The 20,339-nt window shown below is 48.7% G+C and overlaps 1 protein-coding gene across 14 annotated transcripts in view; it reads left to right on the top strand.

The window, feature by feature from the left end:
• mllt10 (MLLT10 histone lysine methyltransferase DOT1L cofactor) overlaps positions 1-20,339 on the top strand; it is a 41,194-nt gene that overhangs the window by 12,554 nt on the left and 8,301 nt on the right. For 7 of the 14 annotated variants that reach the window (XM_023841210.2, XM_023841213.2, XM_023841209.2 and 4 more), the window contains 7 exons: positions 497-600; positions 1,363-1,456; positions 3,642-3,731; positions 9,924-10,019; positions 10,342-10,651; positions 12,312-12,935; positions 17,359-17,510. In XM_023841210.2, the coding sequence (XP_023696978.1) occupies positions 497-600; positions 1,363-1,456; positions 3,642-3,731; positions 9,924-10,019; positions 10,342-10,651; positions 12,312-12,935; positions 17,359-17,510 (1,470 nt within the window). The remainder of the gene's footprint in view (positions 1-496; positions 601-1,362; positions 1,457-3,641; positions 3,732-9,923; positions 10,020-10,341; positions 10,652-12,311; positions 12,936-17,358; positions 17,511-20,339) is intronic. The other 7 variants (XM_023841220.2, XM_023841211.2, XM_072711342.1 and 4 more) reach the window with 3 other exon arrangements.

The following is a 20,339-nucleotide window of genomic DNA, read 5'->3' as shown; positions in this document are numbered from 1 at the left end:
GCTTAGAATTGAATTCCATGAGCACAACTGTGTCTAAAATGAGAAAATTGCTATGTACACACATTTGATTAGACTTAAATACAAAGAAATTGTAGTTATATTGACAGCAATTCAGTTGTCTGTGGCTCAACTGGATGAAGTTGCAGAATGTTAATCTCATGCTTGAATCGTTTCTGAAAGCCCTCCAATGTTTGGGGTGAAACGGATTGGATGCTGTTTACATTGGTGTCCTTGCCGTGAGTAAATTAGAAACAGCATGGATGTTGCCGATCAGATAATCAAGGCTCTCGATGTGCCACGCAGCCCCCACGATCGTCACGCCCTCCGCGGTGGAAGGCTGTGCATGAGCGCTTTTAGAGATTCAATGCGCTATTAAGAAATGTGGGGTTTTCATCTTCCATCCCCCATCGTGGGAGATACTTGGCCATCTGCGTGCATACACGCGTGTGCCCATGTAAGTGACCCAGCTGTAACCCTGTGTGACCTCTGCACACAGACGTGTTACATCTGTGAGGATCAAGGCCGTGAGAGCAAAGCCGCCACTGGAGCCTGCATGACCTGCAACAAACATGGATGCCGGCAGGCCTTCCACGTCACTTGGTGAGTTAAGTGTGGGGCTGCAGGCTTTCCTGCATCATCTCCCTGTCTTCAGTTTGTACGGTGAACACTTTAAAGAGCAGGAAGATGTTTGGGAGACACGAGCAATAAGTACAGTCTGCTGTAGTCTAGCCCAAGTTTACACAAAATACAAGCCCACCATAGAGCAGCGTTTCTCAACCTAGTCCACAGAAACCCCCAACCAGTCTACATTTGTGCTGCCAGCTCCCAAGACACCAGGTGTTTGGTGTGCTTGATTGTTTGGTTTAGGTGTACTGAGAGCTGCGAGGGAGCGAAAATGTGGATGGTCTGGAGATCTCTGAGGACTGGGTTAAGAAACGCTGTCCTATGAACATAATGTGTCAGTAATAACACTATGCACTAATTTAAGATGATTTGATGGGGTCCGGCTCATAGTCAGGGGTGGATTGATTGACTTGCCCCAAATACAACAGACCTAAATGGAAGCAAATGTTACATGTAAGCGTTGAACCTTAAAAGCTCATGTGTACATTAGTGACTAATGAATCATGAAGGCTGTTTTTTTGCATAGCTTGTCTAGCTTTACATCAGTGTATTTGCAGATCCTCAGAGAAGCTCTTAAAGGGACATGTTTCAGGTTTTGACAGCTGCATATATTAGGCCTCTGGGTGACTGATTAAAATTGCTTTGTGTCATTTTACAGGAAAAAGAGCTGAAAGCTTTGGTTCTCTGCAGCATGTGACCACACACTGATCTGTCCGTTTTCCTCCATGTTAACCACAGCGCCCAGTTCGCCGGGCTCCTGTGCGAGGAGCAGGGTTCGGATGCGGACAATGTGAAGTACTGCGGCTACTGCAAACACCATTATGGCAAACTGGTAAGCCCCATCCACCGAGTCAGCCGTGTAGGCGTCCTAAAAATGGCCAGCAGCGTGTGTGCGCTGTACAGGTATAGCTGATGTCCTCATTTTGGACTGGAGCCTTTGCCATTAATGGCCTCGTAGTGCAGAGGAGCATGAAGTCCATCAGTTTTTCTTTAAAAATAGCCACTCAAGTATGGCTGTGTACAAAGGCGGCGTTCATAATCACAATATAGTAGCGTAAGGATTTTGTGTCGCTATGGGTAGCCGCAGATGCACGTATTGGACAGGGCAGCTGTTTAAGTGACTCTGAGCTGGGATACAGCTTGCTTTCCTTCAGTGGGAGACACTGAACAAAGAGCAGCCTGCTCTGTGGATTTTTCCTTTGTCTGCGAGAATTCCCGTTCCTGTCTTGTGCGTGCCGCTTCAACAGGTGGCAGCTCCTTGATTCTATCTGCTGCCTGGCTTGGTGGCTCTCCGGAGATGCTGGCGGGGCCCCAGCCCACATCCGCAACTGCCAGGCCAGCGTGGCCACTGCTCAGCTGATGCATCATGCAACGCATCCGTGTAGCTTCAACATCTGAGCCTTGAACCCAATACCCCCCTTGCTTCCCCTGGCTATGCCTTTGCACCTCCTCGTCTCCTCCAGCCTTGGTTGCACCCAGGAACTGGTTGCCCCCCCCCCCCCCATCCAGTTTCAGAGGTGCAGATGGTGCAGCCCCTCCCTGGAATCATGTTTCTGCTCTCCATGCTCCGGCGGGGCTGCGGCCTCCCTCACCGGTAATGAGGTGGTGGCCTAAGGTCTCTGTGAAGGGGAGATGGTATGGGAGAGCCTTTTTTGCCTGGCGTTGCAAGGAACGACCCATGCAGGATTTGCTCGCAGATAGAAGTGTGCTGAATGTATATGAATATATGAATGAAGGATGATAGGTTACAGCACATGTATGCACAGCAGATATGATATATATCCAACAGTTTTCTGATACCCATGTGGAGTATAATTTCAGGCCTTACATGCTTTGCTTTATCAAAGACCTTTTATGGTCTTCCTTTTCCTCTCAGTTACAGTTAAGCTCAAACAGCTCAGTTTAAGGATGCAATGGTATCAGGTTCACACTGAGTTGCGGCTGACTTTTCACATGGAGCAAAGAGAGATGTTTGTACAGGAGAAGCGTGTGGGGCTCTCTCATTGTCAGCTGTCGCCACATGCCAAAGACGTGTTTTGCTTGAAGTTTGGGGGCAGCGTGCTGTTTTTGGGTCTGCCTCTACGTCTGCTGTTATTGCAGTTGTTATTTGGGTAGATGGTGACTGTTCATCTGCATCTGAACACACATTCAGTGAATAATATCAGCAATATAATGAAATTCTGATGGGAGAAACTAGGAAGAAAAGAAAATATCAAAGGACTAAGTCTGGGAAATCTAAATGTGGTGTTACCCTCTCCAAGTAGTGTTCTGACCTTTGACCTCTGGGTCAGCCCGTTTGGTTTTCGGTTTACAAAATAAATAGCGAGCTTTTCAATAGCCGCTCTTTCTTCTCGTGGTTTTGTTCTTAGTGATGAGAACCTGTTTCTGACATCGTATATATCTAATTTCTTCAAGTATATATTCATCAACGTTGATTACCAGTAGTTATGAATGTATAAGAGATCATGGCATCTACTGTGTTCAGTTTAAATGAAGATTGCAGCAGTGAATACGTATTTTAACGGCATGGTTTTCACAACTAGGAATAACCATTATGCTTTCAGTAAATATCATGTGTGTTAAGACATCAACCAAGATGCTAACCCTGATTGACAATTTTGGTTCCCTTCCAAAGGTGAAGCCAAGGTTTCTGGGTGTGCAGTCATGTGACTGTAAAGCTTCTGTGCTTGGAGGTTATAACTGAACACGAACACGAACACACACACACATGTAGAGTTGGCTAGTCTCCTAGGGCGGTGAGGGTCTTTTGAGAGGAGGAGGTCATTTTTGGTCTCCTGTACTCCAGAAGTACCCCTTTGTAGGAGTCTCCTGCCTGCTGCTCCTCATATGATTTACAGGTTTAAAAGCGCAGGATGCTGTATATTATCTTTTTCAGCAACATGCTTTTGTTCATCCCCCCACCCCTTTCACCTTCAGGCAGGGTTAACTCTGTTGACAGGAAGCATGGAACAGACTTTTTTTTAATAGTAACTTGAAGTTCCTCTTTCACCTTTTAGAGAAGGAGCAAAGGCCGTGGTAGTAGGGCTCAAAGCTTAAGTGATTCTTCCTCTCACTCTTTGGATAAACATCATGACAAGGACAAGAAGGTAAGGCAGCTTTCAGATCTACCCTACATCGTGACTTGCCAAAATGATATGCCCTTTTCACACACTCAGACTTCATTAAACACGCAGAAATACACCCCTTCTGTAGGATACCAGTTTGAAACTCCGATTTGACATTGTCTGACTTGGACATGTAAAGAGATGCCACCGTGGTTATAATTGTACGATACTTAAGTGTTATTGAGACCTTTTATCCAATAAAACTGTCAGTTAGAACAAACAGCTGGCATTCGTATTGACCGTGCTCTTAAGCTATTGATGGTGAATTATTGGAAAGCAGTTTTATATTCATACCAAAGAATCAGTCATACTGCTTGGTCACGCTGTACTTAGCAATGGAGCTACTCGCTAAGGCTCCTGTATTTATTGGCTCCACCTGTTTTTGAATAGAGTGATTTAATGGGCGCACACAGTGAATGCGGACATTTCCCAACATAGCGGAATGTGGAGGGGTGAGGCGACTGATCCCTCCAATGCATAATTTACACAAAAAACGTGTCCTGCCATTTTTAGCTGGCCTTGTCAGAGCCAAGCATTGGGGTCAGTGCTTCTCAAAGCTTTGCATGTCATTCGCCAGCACAAGTGTTCTCATTGCATGTGCAATATTTACCGCTTTGCACTCTGAGGTGTATAAAAGGGCATGTCATAACTCACCACCACCATTTAAGCTCTAAGCTATTCCTGGCATTTGTCCGGGCCTCCAGTGGGCAGCACACAATTTCTGTGTCGTGAATGTCTCCTGTTCATGGGTTGGTTGCATAGATGTAGTTCTGTCCCACTCATCCGATTTTGATTTGTTGCTGCACAATGATTGTACCAGTCGGTCATGTTTTATGTCTGTCTTGTCAGGGAAGTTAACTGCGCATGCAATGCAAGAAATTCTAGATAGTTGAACCATGTTTTGTCTGTCTTTTTCATGTTGTCAAAAAGCTACAGATAGCTGTCCGTCGTGCAGAGTTTTTAATTTTGCTTCTTGGCGCTGTGGAGGACTGACAGTGTGCCTTCGATGTGTTCCCTGTGCTTGAATGAGGGGGGGGGGGGGTTTGTCAAACTCCCACTGCATGACTCCATTATGTCTTTTAGCTTAGCTTTTAGCCTAGCAGTGTGTTTGGGGGGGTGGGGGGTGGACGACAATCCCAAGCAACATAGGGCACAAGACTGGGCACAGTCAGTGGACTATGAGGAAACTCTCAGAAGGTGGAAACTTGAACCCCCAATCTTGAGAATTTGAGGCAACAATGCTACCCACTTACAGCAGGATACCCACCCAGAAATAGTCTCTTCCTCCTCCTCCAAAATGGTTGGAAGATGGATGGATGGATTATTCTTACTTTTCACTCTTCTGCTTACAACCTGAATTCCTGGCTCTGATTCTGTTTAGGAATCACAGCTGCTGTTATTCGCATAACCTTGGTCGTTTATTTAAGATTAAGAGAAGGATCCATGTTAAAAGCTGCTTTAAATCAAACTGCTCGTGACTGTTTTGAGTAAGACAAATTTACCCAAGGGATTACCACAGTAACTCAGTGAAACTATAATCATCATTAAATTAGCATTTTTAGACTGAAGTCATGCAAATTTTCCAGTAATCTGCATGGGGATTTTTTTTTCCAGAATCCCACTGCAATACACAGTATCCCAGTACTGTGTTCATAGGTCCTGCTACTAACACTGCAGTCCAAGGAGGCATGAAGGTAGCCTGTTCTTTGAATGGTAAACCCTCTAGGGCAAGGTTTCTCAACCCAGTCCTCGGGGACCACCAGACGGTCCACGTTTTTGCTCTCTCCCAATTGGCAGGGAATTGGGAGAGAGCAAAAACATGGACCGTCTGGTGGTCCCCGAGGACCGGGTTGAGAAACCCTGCTCTAGGGTAAGGTAGGGTCCCGCTTGCAGTGGCAATGTCATGGTTTTCATTTTATTGTGATTGTATTTACATGCTTTATATCAGGGCTGCACAATATCACATCTCAATATAATCGAGATTATATGGCACATGCGCAATAATCACCAGGGCTACAGATGACTGGTGTAAACATTTTTTTCAGACACCAGCTTTTTGGTACTATGTAGATGTTTACTTAAGCCCATAATTTGGTAAGCAGATTAGTAGTACGCTAAAATATTGAGATGTCTGTTGTGAGGCCGAAAAGAACATAAGAACATAAATTTACAAACGAGATGAGGCCATTCGGCCCATCAAGCTTGTTTGGGGAGAACTTAACTAATAGCTCAAAGTTGTTAAAATCTTATCTAGCTCTGAATTAAAGGAACCCAGGGTTTTAGCTTACGCTACACTAACAGGAAAACTATTCCATACTCTAACTACACGTGTAAAGAGGTGCTTCCTCAAATTAATTTTAAAACGTTTTCCCACTAATTTTCACTTATGGCCACGAGTCCTAGTATTTAAACTAATATTGAAATAGCCATTGGGCTGAACAGCATCCAGACCTGTTAGAATCTCATATACCTGCATCATGTCCCCCCTTAGTCTCCTTTGATCAAAGGCTAAACAGATTTAGCTCAGCTAACCTTTCCTCGTATGACATTCCTCTAAGACCAGGAATCATTCTCGTAGCCCTACGTTGCACCCTTTCGAAGGCAGCAATGTCCTTCTTAAGACATGGTGACCAAACCTGCACACAATATTCTAGGTGGGGTCTTACCAAGGAATTATATAATCGTAGCATCAACTCCCTTGACTTAAACTCCACACACCTAGAAATGTAACCCAACATCCTATTGGCCTTTTTTATTGCTTCCCCACACTGGCGAAAAGTTAGTAATCTGTGTAAATTCAATGTATCTTTATGTTTATTAAATTCAGTTAACGGAGCACGCCACATGCAACTGTTTAGGTAAATCATGTTAGCAATAAGCTGTGGCAGTATTTTGCAGTTTAAACATGTAAGGATACACCGAATTTATACAGATTACCAACTTTAGAGCATCACAACATGCCTCTCATTAATATCTGCTTACCAAACTGTGGGCATAAGTAAACATCCGTATAGTACCGTCTGGAGAAATATTTACGGCCGTCATCTAAAGCCCTGTTGACGATTGCGCATGTGTCATTTAATCACAATATGATATTGTGCAGTCCAACTTCATATGTATCCATAAAGACCAACCGCTGACTCTTTTACCCCAGGAATGGTACTTTTCTAATTGACTGAATCATTCGTATAGTCCCTCATTTATTTGTTCTGTCTTGTCCTATGTCATTCTTTTATGAATTAGGCAGATAGTTATTACCTTTTTAGGTTATTTTGTGATTATTGGTAATCATTTATTACGAAATACAATTTTTCAGCTTATTGCATGACACTGATAAAATGTCAGAATTGTAAAGTATATATGTGAAATTAAGCTCAACATGCATTATTGCACCAAATTGTTTCTGAACTAAAATCATCAACAGGCGGTGCAGCTGATGAGGGCAGCTTGCTCTCCATTCATTGGGTGTCTGCCTGTTTGCTTTTTTTTCTTGGGGAATTAAAATCCCCGTTTAAGATGGAGAAGAGCATGACTAAACACTCATTTGCCTGCTCACTGTCACTCCCAGCCTTGATTAAATTCCCCTCTCCCGCCGTCTGCCAACAGAGACATTGGTCCCTCTTATATACATTTGGTACCAATAAAATACAAGACTGTGATAAGTCTTTCAAATTGAAATAAAGTATCAGGGAAAAGGGGAGCAGGATTTATATAAATCTCTGTTCTGGGCTAAAGCTACTTATGTGAAAGGGTTTTCCCCCTTATCACTGAGCCAGTCTCTGTATTACTTTTGAATCGTTGAACAAGTTACACTCTGCAAAGCGCCAGTAAGCTTTCCAGTACTGGAAAGGAAGCCGCTGGCATCTCATTGCCGTTGCACGCCAGATCCCGTGCTCTGCTCCGCTGAAAGGCTCTTCCTGCTAAAAGCTCCTGTGTTCTCCCTTCCTGGTTAATGGGAACTGCTGCAGTCATCGTTGGGCCTGCCTTCTGTGCAGTGTTCAGGAGCCATAACCGGCCTGCTTTTCCTGATCCGGGCCCATTGTCAGTGGGGCTGATTTGCATTAGCAAAGGCACCCTTCCCCCACACCACATTCCCTGGTCAAAGGTTAGAGGCTCAGATGTTGTACCTATCCTCTACCAAACCCTGGGGCCAAACAACAACAGACTGAAAGCCCCTTAGTTTGCTGGGAGCTCAGAGGTAGACAGCCAGCAAAAATGGCATTTTTGTGGCTAAAAAACGCATGTTGATTGTTACAAAAAATGGAAAAGCTCAGAGTATTTCCACAACCGGCCGTTCTCATTGTTATGTGTTTGTGGCGGGGCTATTTATGGTCAGGTTAAAAGACTTCTGGGAGATCCAGCTTCTGGTGGAGTTTGGAAGATAGCAAGAATGCTCTCAGAAGCATGGGAGAAATAGCTTAGTTGTCAGGGTGCCACAGGCATTTATGAATAATTGTAATTTTGCACTGATATGAAATACCTGGTAGACAAAACAATCTGTTTATTATTCCGAACATGATATTGATTGAAAATTTTGAGTGTCCTGTAGAGGCCCCATAATGATACAAAAGCCAATGATGGTAATGTAGTTTTTTGAGCAGGTCTCCTTAGGCTTTATGAGTTATCTGTAGATGGCTGAGGTCAGTCAGGATTGTTGAGGCTGATTTATGTGTGAGTTGTGTCATGATCAGTAGTCTACGTAAACAGTTTGTTTGCACGCACCCGCTCACCCTGTGATCATCAGGGTTACTTAACCTTTATCCTGGCAGGTAATGCTGTCGTAATTTAAAGTCTCCTCCTCCACAAGGATCGATGCTCCTTAATGAAAATGCGGTGCCGTGTGCATGCCCATCCCTAGCCGCTAACCAAACAAGTGCCAGGCGGCTGCTGGTGTCTAAATGACGTGGGCCAGTGTTTCTGCCTGTCTTGCCAGGAGGGGCATTCCCCCGGGATTTTGTGCCATGCTCCTACTCTGGGGGGGGGGGGGGGCGGCGGCTTTTGGAACACAGTCGAATGAGTGAAGACGGAAGCGTCCCACTGGCAACGTGGCAGCGCCGTCAGCCTGCTACGCTCTCGCGGCCCTGGGCTCTAATTTATGGAAGCCTGCCGGGCTCTATGTTGGTTCCTTTGCTGGAAGAGTGGGGGAGGGGCACAGGGCTGTACGGGCTGTCTGACCAGCTCCTAATGGTGGCGGCCCTGCTCTCAGGTCTCTAAGCCCATGGCTTCGGCACACCGATGAAGGCTGGTCCATGTCCTCTTGCTTCACGTTCTGATTGGCTTCCCCAGCGGAATGCTGCCCGACGTGATCATCTGTTAAAACCTGTCTTGCTCCAACAGCAACGTTTATGGGCTCTCCCCCTCAATTTCCCATTGGTTGTTACTTCAAAGTAAGGAGATAAGAAGTGCATGCGAGTCACTGACCTTAGATAAACGGTGGCACGTTTAGAACAGCAAGTCTGAAGGATCAAATTCTCAGGGTGCACAAGTGGTCAAAGCTGATGGTTTCTAAGCTGAAAGGATCTGTACTTTGGGGGGTGGAGACGCAGACCAAGAACAGGTACGTTCACCTTTAATCTGTAACCCGTTTATCCCCAAGTCATTCCTACTTAACACACAAATGGTTATTGTTGGCAAACGTTTCAGGAAATGGTGGATAGAGGACCTTGCGAGCGAAGTTGTGAAAGCAGGAAACAAATGGTGGTTTGGGGAGGGGGCTTATTGCGACAAGTTTCCGACAGAGAGGCCGTCTCCATCGGCGAAGTGAAAATATATTCCTTCTGGTGCTTTTCAGGATCGCTGCATATTTTCACAGCTCCACTCTGAAAATGAGAGGGGCTTTGATGAAGGTGTGTGAACAGGGTGTAAATTCATCTGCTGGGAGCAGGCACTTTCCGAAAGCCTCCGCCACCCGGCTCAAAGACGGCCACCGCCGCAGCGTAACCCGTCACTGGCATGTTTTAATAGATAGCGGTGAGCCAGATGGTAGTAATTTTGGCAGCTTTTGTCGTTTTGTTGTGGGCGAGAGTATGCGATGCGTCTGAGAGGTGGTGACCCTAGGGGGCGCCCTCGGGAGGCCACAGTGACTGTGCTTTTCCCACAACCCCAGGCCCCACTGTTGCCTATAGTGCTCACTCACGTCTTCCTCTTTTTTTTTCCCCCTACTGTCACCTCCAGAAACACAAGGAAAGGGACAAACACAAACCAAGGCATAAAAAGTCCCTGGAACCGTCCCCTGCACTCGCGCCGGCTTTGACTGTCACCACGGAAAAGGTGAGTTAGCTCCCCCCTTAGTTGGCCATCGGCGTGACGCTTTATCATCACTCATGGTTCGGAAGGAGAGCTGTTGGTTTAGCGGTGTATAAAAGGGGCAATTTGGAAATCGGCAGTTTAGGGTGATGGCTGGGAGTGACAAGGAAAGCAGTTTCTGCAGGTGATTCCACAGTCCGCACCACATGGGGTTTGTTGGCCAATTGCATGTGCGCTTGCTTGTTTTTTCACCTTCACACCCTCTCTCACCCCACCCCCCTTCTTTCCTCACCCTGTTCCTCTAATCTTCTCTCTTCCTCACCCTCTCTCTCATTGTCACACGCAGCAGTCTTATGCCAGTGGCTGCAGCGGGTCAGTCTCCACCGTGCCCACCTCCCAGAAGCGTCAGGAGGACAGCTCGGGGCGCTTCACCAACGCCAACTTCCAGGAGGTGCCGGCCCACCCTGGGGGCGGAGCCAAGGATGGGCCAGTGCCAGAGGGCAAGGGCACGTCCGAAAGCAAGGCCAAGAGGCCAGGAAGCCACAGCTCGGGTCAGAGGGGGCGCAAGTCCACCCCTGGGAAGCCGTCCCTACCTGTGAGCATCACTTCAGCCTCCACCGGACCAGCCACATCCACATCCAGCCCTTTCCAGCAAGGTAAGCCATGCCCTCGGGTGGACCAACCATGAGTGAACCCCCGCCCCCCCAGTGCTGGGTCATACAAACCCTGTGCATGGCAATTAATGGCAGGTATGGGCCAGAAAAGTATTACGCTATCTAAGCGAGGTGAGCCTTCTCCTGTGATGGGCCTGGAGGCCATCCAGAGTGGACGGATCTGATACGGGGTTGGGACCAGGCAGCAGCGGGTGGTGAGGTGGTGGGGGTGGCCAGGCCAAGCACACCTAGCCCTGCGTGTGCGCCTGGCTCCCAGAGCGCCCGCCCCAGACTGCCTTTTATTATTTATTTGTTTGTATGTCTGACAGGTATAATTAACATGCCGCCGCAGCCAGGCCTATGGCTGGCGGCTCTTGCTGGCAGCTTCCGCAGGCCGCAGCTCTTGCCTGCACGTGCCGTCACGCCGAGGTGACGGCTGCGAACAAAGCGGAGCAGGGCTGGCTGCTCTGAGAGCTCTCTCCGGTGCCCGGCGTCTCATCTCCTTCCCGAGTGGCGTATCCGCATTGCTGCCAGAATGGTGGTGGGGGCGGGGGTGTCTCCCTGCCAAACCTGTCCCGGCAGCCCTCGTGCGTGAACACTCAAACGGATGCGAGCGCTGCTGCTGGCGTGAAGGAACCTGGTCGTCCTTGAAGGAGGAAGGTGGCCCGTGAGGCTCCGGGTGACACGACAGGCCCTCCTACGTTTATCTCCCTGAGTTCCCAGTGTGGCCGGAGCGGTTGTGGTGGACAGGATTATCCGGGGGGGGGGGGGAGGAGGTGCCTGCGCATTTATGGGCACTCCTGCTGTTAGCGTGGCCTTGTTTGGCTTTGCCTCTTTTTTTTTTTTTCCCTTCCCCTGTCCTGGCTTATTTCAAAAAGTGAGTATTGTCTAAGGGTGGGGGGGAGGTTCGTGTTGTAAAACAGGGGCCGCTCTCCCAGCCACAGCTGTGAAAACACGGCAGGTCGGGACAGCTTAAAGCGGCTGGGGGGGGGGGGGGCGAGGGGGCAGCGGAGCGCCTCCACCTGACTCCTGGGAGCACCAGTGTATTTATGGGGAAGGGGTCCCTTGCAGAATAACACCTTTTATACCTTTTTTCTTCTCCTCTCATCAAGGTGTTACAATCAGTCCAAAGTATTTACTGTCCCCCCGCCCACTATTCCCTACATGCTCTTACTCATGGGGGATGGGTGCCGGGTTGTGGGTAGGGTGGATTGCCTTACAGTTTACAAAACAAAGGAAGTTTCAACACCCGGGCCCCACCCAGGCCTGGAAGTGTGAGTCAGAGAGGCGTCGTGCTCGCTCTCTCTCTAGTGCTGATCGTCGCGTGGCCGTCTGGCAGCCCGCTTCCACGGGAACTGGTCGACGGACCCTCGCATAGCTGCTCTGTGCCGGAGTCCTCACCGAGCGGGCAGGCTCCTGGACTCCTCTTTTTATTTTGGGTGTCCACTTGCTGAACAGCAGGCTGTTTGACTGTGATCTGTGTAAGCCAGTAATGTGCTTCTCCTTTGTTCTTTGTTTTTATGTCTTGGGGTTTTATTTTTTATTTTAATATGTGTACACGGTAGTGCCTGTTTGATAGCGAATTACATGTCATTTATCATGTGATTTGCCTTAACTGTTAACCGGCTTCCATTTCTCTTGACTCTATCCCTACACCCCCCAGGTCTTCTCCTAGGCAGCGGCGGGACCAGCAAGACGACCTCCAGTGTCTCCGGAGGGCCTCCCTCCTCCGACTTCCTGGGCTTCTCAGAGGCGGAGCTGCGTGCCGAGACCTCATACCCCCCGCCTCCTTTCGGGTGCGGCCCCGGAAAGGCTGCCGGCGAGGGAGGGGCCCCTGAGGGCGTGCCCTCCTCCGGAAACTTCAGCTTGTTGATCGGTCCGGCCCCCAGCTCCGCGTCCTCTGGGGGCAAGCCGTATGAGAGCTCCCACCCCACGGGCGACATGCGCGGCAGCCTGGCCTCACTGGCCCACAAGCGCCCCCCACCATCATCCTCTGGCCGGGGTCCGGCAGGCAGCCAGAGCGAGGAGGCGCCAGTCAAGGGTAAGAAGCGGCGCGGCAAGTGGAGGAACCGCTACGGACCATGCTGGGCTCACGACGCAGTGAAGGGCGTGGAGTTGCCGTCGTCCGCCTCACCCTCCTCCTCCTCCTCCACGGCTCTGGTGCCCGGTGGTGCCAACCCCGCCAGCCTGAGTGCCAACGGCAGCGGGGGCATCCAGAAGTCGCCTTCTCTCCTCAGGAACGGGAGTTTACTGAGCCACCATGTCAGTTCTTCCCCTGCTAGACCAGGTACACCTCTCAGACTCGCAGTGCGTTAAAATGTGCATCAGACTGCACTCTGAAGGTCTTGCCTGCAGGGTGGCCATCTGCTAACATGGTACCGTTCAGCATTGCTGGCCATTGGGCTAATGGGCCAAAGGCTTTTGGCAGGCGGACAGTTTAGAGATTAAAGGTTTAAAATAACTGATTAGCACAGGCAGCGGCTTGGACCCCTTTCTCAATAAGGCGTGCTGCAAGGTCTTAGTGCTGTAACTTATTCTAAAAATACCTATTGTTTTAATCTAATGGTTACTTGTAGTTATGGTTGAAACATTTCTGTGAACATGTAGAGTTTATTTTGGGATGGAAGTATCCTCTTCATAAAATAAATATGAGGAAAATGTTTTGTGGCCGTTTACGGCCTGGCATTGAGGTTTGTTTGCAGAGTGCTGAGTGTCAGCTGGGCGAAAAGGAGTCGGGGCTGCAGGGGGTGTTTCTGTTGGCCCTGCGTGTGTGTCTGGCTGTCCACTGACTGCTGCTGCAGCGCACTGCTCTCTGGGGTCACATTAACACGGGGAATGGGGTGGGGGGGGGAGGTGGCGGGGAGCCGGCCGGGCCTTGGGCTGCTCTTCCACCCGCACTGCTATGTCAATACTGCAGCCTGCGGCACTCTGCTTTACAAAGACTTACTGGCCGAACTTCAGCTTGGCGCAGGTAGACATTATAATTCACATATCTCCCACTGTAACATTATTTAATATTTGTGTATGTATAACAATTAGGTAAAAAAACTGAATCCAGATTTAGATTGAGAATCACTTGTTTGTGTTCATTAAAACCAGAAGCTTTGTACTGACCTGAGGGACGACCTCTGTCAATACTTATTCACAAATTCGGTGTTGGTGGTTGTATCTGCGGGGATACTTACAAAGAAAGTGACAGCTTTCATTTTCTCCTTTTATAGTCTGATGAAAAGCACAGTGTTGCAGTTCATGAGCAGAGCATTTACAGCGTGAGCAGGCGCTTTCCGTAGTGAGGTCCTCACCATAGTTACAGAAATTAAATTGCTGCACATTGTGAGGCAGCTGTACTTCTCTCTAGGCCTGAAATACCAGCACAAAGTGCTTGTCATTCCCCGAGAGAGGTGTTGTGCAAGGTCACAGTTCAGGGTTTTAAAAATTAAAGACCTCTGAAAACATCCTAGTCTCTGGATGGAGCTGCTTTTAGGAGGGGAGAGTGTGGTTTTGGGTGAGGACTAACTGACAGCCACATGAAAACTACGGTTCTGAGTGATGTATGTTTTAAATCTGTTAATTACAACCCACCACCTCATAAACTTCCTTAATGATTGACAGTGAATTGTATGCTATCATATATTAAATTAAGTCAACCCTATCATAGTCATACTTTTAGCAAATGGATGTTCCGACTGCATGAAGAACATGGCAGGTCGCTTCACCCTTGTTGTGTCTTAATGATTTACTCACGGCCCAGGAACACAAATTTCAGCAGAGTCATCAATAAGTGCTTTTCAGTAACTTCATATGCACACTGCTGCTGACGGCAGCTCCTGGTATGAACGCGAGTAAAACCTGGGCCTCTTCATTTCAGATTTTCACTGTAGAAAACCAGGCAAGTGAAAGTATAAATATTCTGCAAATGTTCTGCCAGAAAGGCTGTAGCAAAGACCATCATGGGAAGAGCATACTTAGTTAGTACTTAGTTGAGCCGGGCATTCGCTTTCTGATTTCTAAGCTCGAGGAAGGGCAGAGATGAGGTTGTGTGGAATGGTGTTTAAGGTCCTTCATTGCTACTTAGCTCAGTAGGGTGGTCCAAAGGGGGCAGGGCCCCTCTGCAGGCATTCAGACCACCGCTCATAGACCTGCCTCTTCTGTAGCTGGGACCTCTGTTTATCCAAAGCCCTCGGAAACGGTCTGCCAGCGTTTAGTCGGACAGGCCATCATCGTTTGATTTATCAACTGGATTACTTCAGTCTCTGAGTGATGCGCCCATACATCAGCGAGTGACTGAGGCCATGTCCAGGGATTAAATGCCTAAGTCTGTATCACAAATTCAAGGTGCATGGGGGTGACACAGGGATGAATGCGCTTTCTGCTAAGTCATGACGATGTATTTTATTGTGAAACGGTAGGCTAGTAGCGTAGTGTTGGATAATGTATGTCCTCTGTTTGGGTGGATTCAGACTTATAGCTGTAGATAGAATCCAGAAGTGACAGCCTGGTCAGCAGGAACTCGTGGTCTTGCTGTATAGGGTTTGCCAGTCTGGAAGCTAACTGGCCTTTTTTTGTAGGATGTTTTTTCTGTTTTGTCAGCAGACAAAGGTGACTAGATTTGGGGAAAGGTCTGTCATTTGTATGGCAACATTTTTCTTCATTGTGTCCGTCGACATATGTTTTCCTTATGTGAGGTAGTAAGCCTTAGCATCCTGCACCTGTCGTTTGTCAGTTTGGGTGCTCGTTAAACCTGAAGGGATCAAAGGAACTTTGCCTTTTTTCGTGTCCACTTGATTAGGAGTCTTGCCTTGTTTCCCAGTTTAACCTTCATTGCGATGCACATTAACCTGCAGAGTCAAAACAGAGGAAAAGAGTCCATAACAGGCAATTAGTTCAGATTCATTTGTTCCTCCCTGTTGGCTGTTTGGCACGGAGAACCACACAAGCCAGCCAACTCCACTTAGCCATGGAAGGGGGAGATTAGAAATGCTCTGACCCCTACTGGCCTTTCTGCCGTACTGCACCTCTGAAGTGGATTGAGGTGAGGGCAAAGACTTCAGGAAGAGGGAATAGAGAGTTTAAGTGCAGTTATGGTATTCTGCCATCAAACAGCTGTGCATGGCTTTAGAGTGTAGATGCCATGTACCTTTGAGTGCCGGCCCTCTGCGCTGTCAGTCTACCCACCTTTTTTACCCCCTATGGTTACAAGGTCACTTATTGATCTTCATTAGGACCCCCCCCCCCCCACCACACTTGTTGCTGTCCTTGGCTAGGACTGTAAATATTTATCCAGGGTTAACCTGCTACATCAATGCAGTACACGACCCATTTATCTCTCCTGCTCAGAATGCAGTTTGTTACTTTTTCTGACTGATGGAGATTTTATCAATAGAAACTGCGGAGGCCATTATTAAAGGCAAACATCGAACTGCTCTAGGTGACGCAATGATTTGACGGAGTGTTGGTCCGGCAGGGTGAAAGACTCTGTGTGAAAGGAAATGCATTTGTCACGTGGAGAGTTACTTGAAGGACAGAAATGTCCCCTTCTGTTTGATGATGGGGCTTTAGAGAGTAAGAGGGCTCCATCTGTTGAGTTGGTAGTCGGACAAGCTTAGTTATGAGTGACACGGGCATCAAAGTACCGACGTTGACTGAAAATCGCCGGTGTTTTGCAGCTGATAAAGCAAAGCCAAGATGTGCTAGTGTCCATGGAGAGAGAGATAAGGCCGCTGTTTCTTGTGCGCATTTCTGTACATCAGCGAATCTGCAATGCAAATCTTAAGAATAGATTTTTGTCAGGAATCGTTGGTGATCGATATTTGATACCTGCTGTGCTATCCTTCAGTGGCTGTAGGACCACAGTTATCGCGTGACACAAAAGCCGTCACATCTAAACCCCTCTGAAATTAGCCCGATAAATTGAACTCAAGTTCTGAAGGATCGTTATCAGACCGTGAGCCGTGTTATTAACCTTTGTCTGAACTCAGATAGATTTTCTGTTGTGGAGGAACGGGCCAGTTTAAACGACGTGATTGTTAATCTAATTTAGAATTTGCCTCATGCTCCTGATTTCCAACTGGGGCAGGGTGCACAGGAGACCAATACTGACTGGCACTGAAGGTACTATATTCTCTTCTGGCCAGATCAGTGCCCACCTGACACCTCCCTCTGTCTCCCTCATCAAACATTTATTTCTGCAGGGTAGGTTGGCTAACTTCCGTCATCACCCAGTAGAACAGCTGTCTGATGAAGCTGTGTCATTCGCAGGGTGGATTTGTGGAATGCAGAGTTACATCACGTGCCGGGTCTAACTGCGGTGGCATGTGTGTGCCGGCATCCCAGACAATCCATTTTTCTGGCAGGGAGCTGATTCGTCTTTGGGAAGGAACCCTTTTTTCCACCCCTTCAGGAGGTGTAGAGACGCGTCCTCAGTTTTAATTTGGGGCCAATAAAACGATGGCAGCAAACGAGCTGGCACGTGGGTGGGCATCGCATGCATATGAATGGGGCCCTGTTAGCCATGCATCGGGAACTCGATCTAGTTATATCTGAAAACATGAGTCATCACAATCTCTCTTTTCTCGTCTTGTATTAATGACGTATCGCTTTGACCTTGTGGCGGGTTGGCCTATAGGAGGGCGTCTGCATAGTGCTGAATGGTGCCTCTGGCTCCCACTTCCACATGCCTCTGAAGCTGACCCTCCCGCTTCTGTCTGCAGGTGCCTTCCCCAGCAGCGACGTCCTGGTGCCTTTGCCCAGCGTGGTGAGCAGCCCTGGCACCCCCCTGTCCAGTGCCGAGCTACCTCAGCAACCTCTGGGTGGCACCTCGCTGCCCAGTGTCCCGACAGCACCCAGCACCTCCTGCACCTATGTGAGTATCTCCTGCACACTGCCTGTGATGACACGCTGCCCTCGCCACCTGATCGGTTGTTCTCGAGTTGCCATCAGCTCTGTAGTGGTGCAACAGCATCATGGTGCATTTAAAGGTGAAACTACCAAGCTGCCTTTCCTTCTGGCTGATGAGAAGATGGAGTCTTTTTTGTGTCCCACATATAGAAACGATATCTGCACACTGAAAGGCACTGAGGTCATATTTGGGGGAGCATGTGCATTAGTCTGATGTAATGCGTCACACTGGAACGCCTTTTAATGGAGTCGTAAAGTGTCATACTGGTTTCTATATTAAACAGACAGATGTATGGGAGCTTCAAAATTAACAGCCATTATCACGTGTCAGAGTCCCCTTGATTGAGCGCAGTAATGCTCAGTCTATTCCTGATCAAGCTGAACACGCCTTACAAATAATCCGGGCGAGGTGTCATGTGACCTGCCGTCAGCAGCAGTGGTTCGGGCCTTGTGACTGCGGGTATTGTTGCGGTTGCGTGTTTTTCATTACACAGTATGCCCCACCTCCTTGCCGGTTTGCGCATAATTATGGTTTTGGTGCCTGGCTTTTGGATTACGGGGGTGTTGGTGTTTAGACTGCATGTTTGTAGGGCGCCTATTTGCCCTGCCGGATGTTTGTCAGATCGTGGCGTACGTGTCAGCAGGGCCTGCCCACATGGTGGCATCATCACTGGCTGCAGCCTCTGAGGGATGTGCACCCGACCCTGGGTGGTCCGCATGCCCGTCCTGCAGGACTAAATAAACATGAAGTAATCCCCAGCGGCGCTGTGGTGTTTGGCTTTTATGTGTAGTGCTGGATGGCCATGCCTGTAATGGCTTTGTTTGTTTCCTTGCCTCTTATGAATTGTATAAATAGTTGCACAAATGGTGGGGGCAGGAAGCAGGTTTATAGCTTGACTGGGTTCCCTGAGGCTAAACGGGCATTTGTTTTTTGCGGGGGCTGGTGCTCCCATTAATGTATCTGTGGCAGGTATGTCTTTACACCGCGCCCTGTCTCTCAAATCCTCCCACTCGCTCGCTCACTCTCGCACTCTCCCAGGCTTGTGTCAGCCTGCTCTCATCTGGCGCTGCTGTAGCAACCATCGGTCTCCTGGCAACTGACCTCTTCACTGAAGTGGGCGCGAGCCTGCTAGCGCGCAGCAGAGATGCGGAGGGTGGGCCGGTCTTGGGTAGGCCTCTCTGGAGTGCCACTGTTGTTGATCTCCTGGGGTTTTAGATGGGAGTGTGGGAGACAGGGCCCCAGGTCTGACGTTTGGGCCCTCAGCCTTGAGCTGGAGTGTACCGCGGACTGTGCGGTAAATCCAAAGTCGCCGCTCATCAGCGGGGACACGGTGGGAGTATTTAATGCCATCAGAGGGCAGAGAGTGACACTATATTGGCCCTATGGATGGCAGGACGGTCCTGAGACAACAGATACCCCAGAAGGGACGTGTCATACCTCCAGAACGTCTGTGCATGGATTTGAGCCGGGGCCAGTTTTTTATGGCGTCATCAATCCCGCGGTGAGCCTGGAGCAGGGAAGCTGATCTGTCTACACCCCGTCATGGATCGATGGCAGGCAGAAGTTGAGGGTTTGATAGTGGGACGATAACCGGCACGGAGCAGTGTCTCAACGTAACCGTGACAGTCTACGAGGTCTGTCCAGAGGGGTGTACCGGCCAGCAGTTTCCCCAGCGGTGTGTTCTGCCTCCTCTTGCTCTATTCCCCCTGAAGCCTGTGGTCTGTTTAGATGGAGGAATGTTCGGAGGCCCTGTAGCCCCCTTGCGCTGGTCCCGAGCACCCAATCCGCAGCGAGCACTTTCAGCATTACCTAAACAATGGGGCTGAAAATGTTAAGCCCCCTGAACAATTAGGGAGCCGTCTGTGCCCCCCTCTCCCCTGGCATTGAGCAGCGCCGTGTGATGCAATTGAAGCCGACAGCCTCCGCGGTGGGGGCCTCTCCTGGGACCACAGTGTGCTTCACACTCTGTTTAATCTCCCGGCGCCGGGAGCGTGAGGCCTCGCCGGGTCCTAGGGTGACGGAGGCCGGGGCTTGGGGCCGTTGTCGCTCTCCAGCGATAATAAACTAGTAGGAATGCGGCTTGGGCTCAGTCGTGTTGTGCAGCTCGTTAAAGCGGCCCGGGAGAAGGGAGCTCCTGCGCTCCACTGAGCCTGTCTCTCTGGGTTCCCCACAGGCTTGGGGTTGCGTGGCTGCGGGCTTTTAATGGGCTGAGGCTTCTCTGTTGGACCCTCAGCATTGTGCAGCTGTGCGCTATTTTACAGCTGCTTGTTGATTTGTTCACTCCTTTTTTTTAAATTATTATTATTGTTTTTATGATGATGATTTTTTAAGCCTCTTCATGCCGGCGTTTGTCTGACTCCCAGAGCCCCACTAGAAAACCGTGCAGAACATGCGACCCGACTGCCCCACGGATGTTAGCGAGTCAGTCAGTATGGATTTGAGTTTCAAGGTTCAGGCATTTATTTGTATCTTAGTGCGAGTCCCTGCCAGTTTGTAACTGTAACTTTGAACCTCCCTTTTCAACATTAATGGATATAATCTCCATCTCCTTAATGAAATTGGAGTGCTTTTGATGTCATTTTTGTAGCTGGTTTCATAAGCACTTAAAACCGCTTTGCCTTCCCCGTACATGTAATTCAGCAGGATGCTCAGCAGTCACAGCCCCACGTTCACGATCGATGGAGGTGTGACTAATCTTTATTCATTTTCTGTCATGTATTTTGAATTCAGGCAATTAGTCACACACAACCCTGAAGGTATGAGTATTTTGAAGGAAAGAAATCAATGAATGTA

This window comes from Paramormyrops kingsleyae, chromosome 4, assembly GCF_048594095.1.
Source record: "Paramormyrops kingsleyae isolate MSU_618 chromosome 4, PKINGS_0.4, whole genome shotgun sequence".
Lineage (NCBI taxonomy): Eukaryota > Metazoa > Chordata > Actinopteri > Osteoglossiformes > Mormyridae > Paramormyrops > Paramormyrops kingsleyae.
The sequence above is the reverse complement of the archived record's forward strand: the minus strand, read 5'-3'. Positions and strand labels throughout refer to the sequence as shown.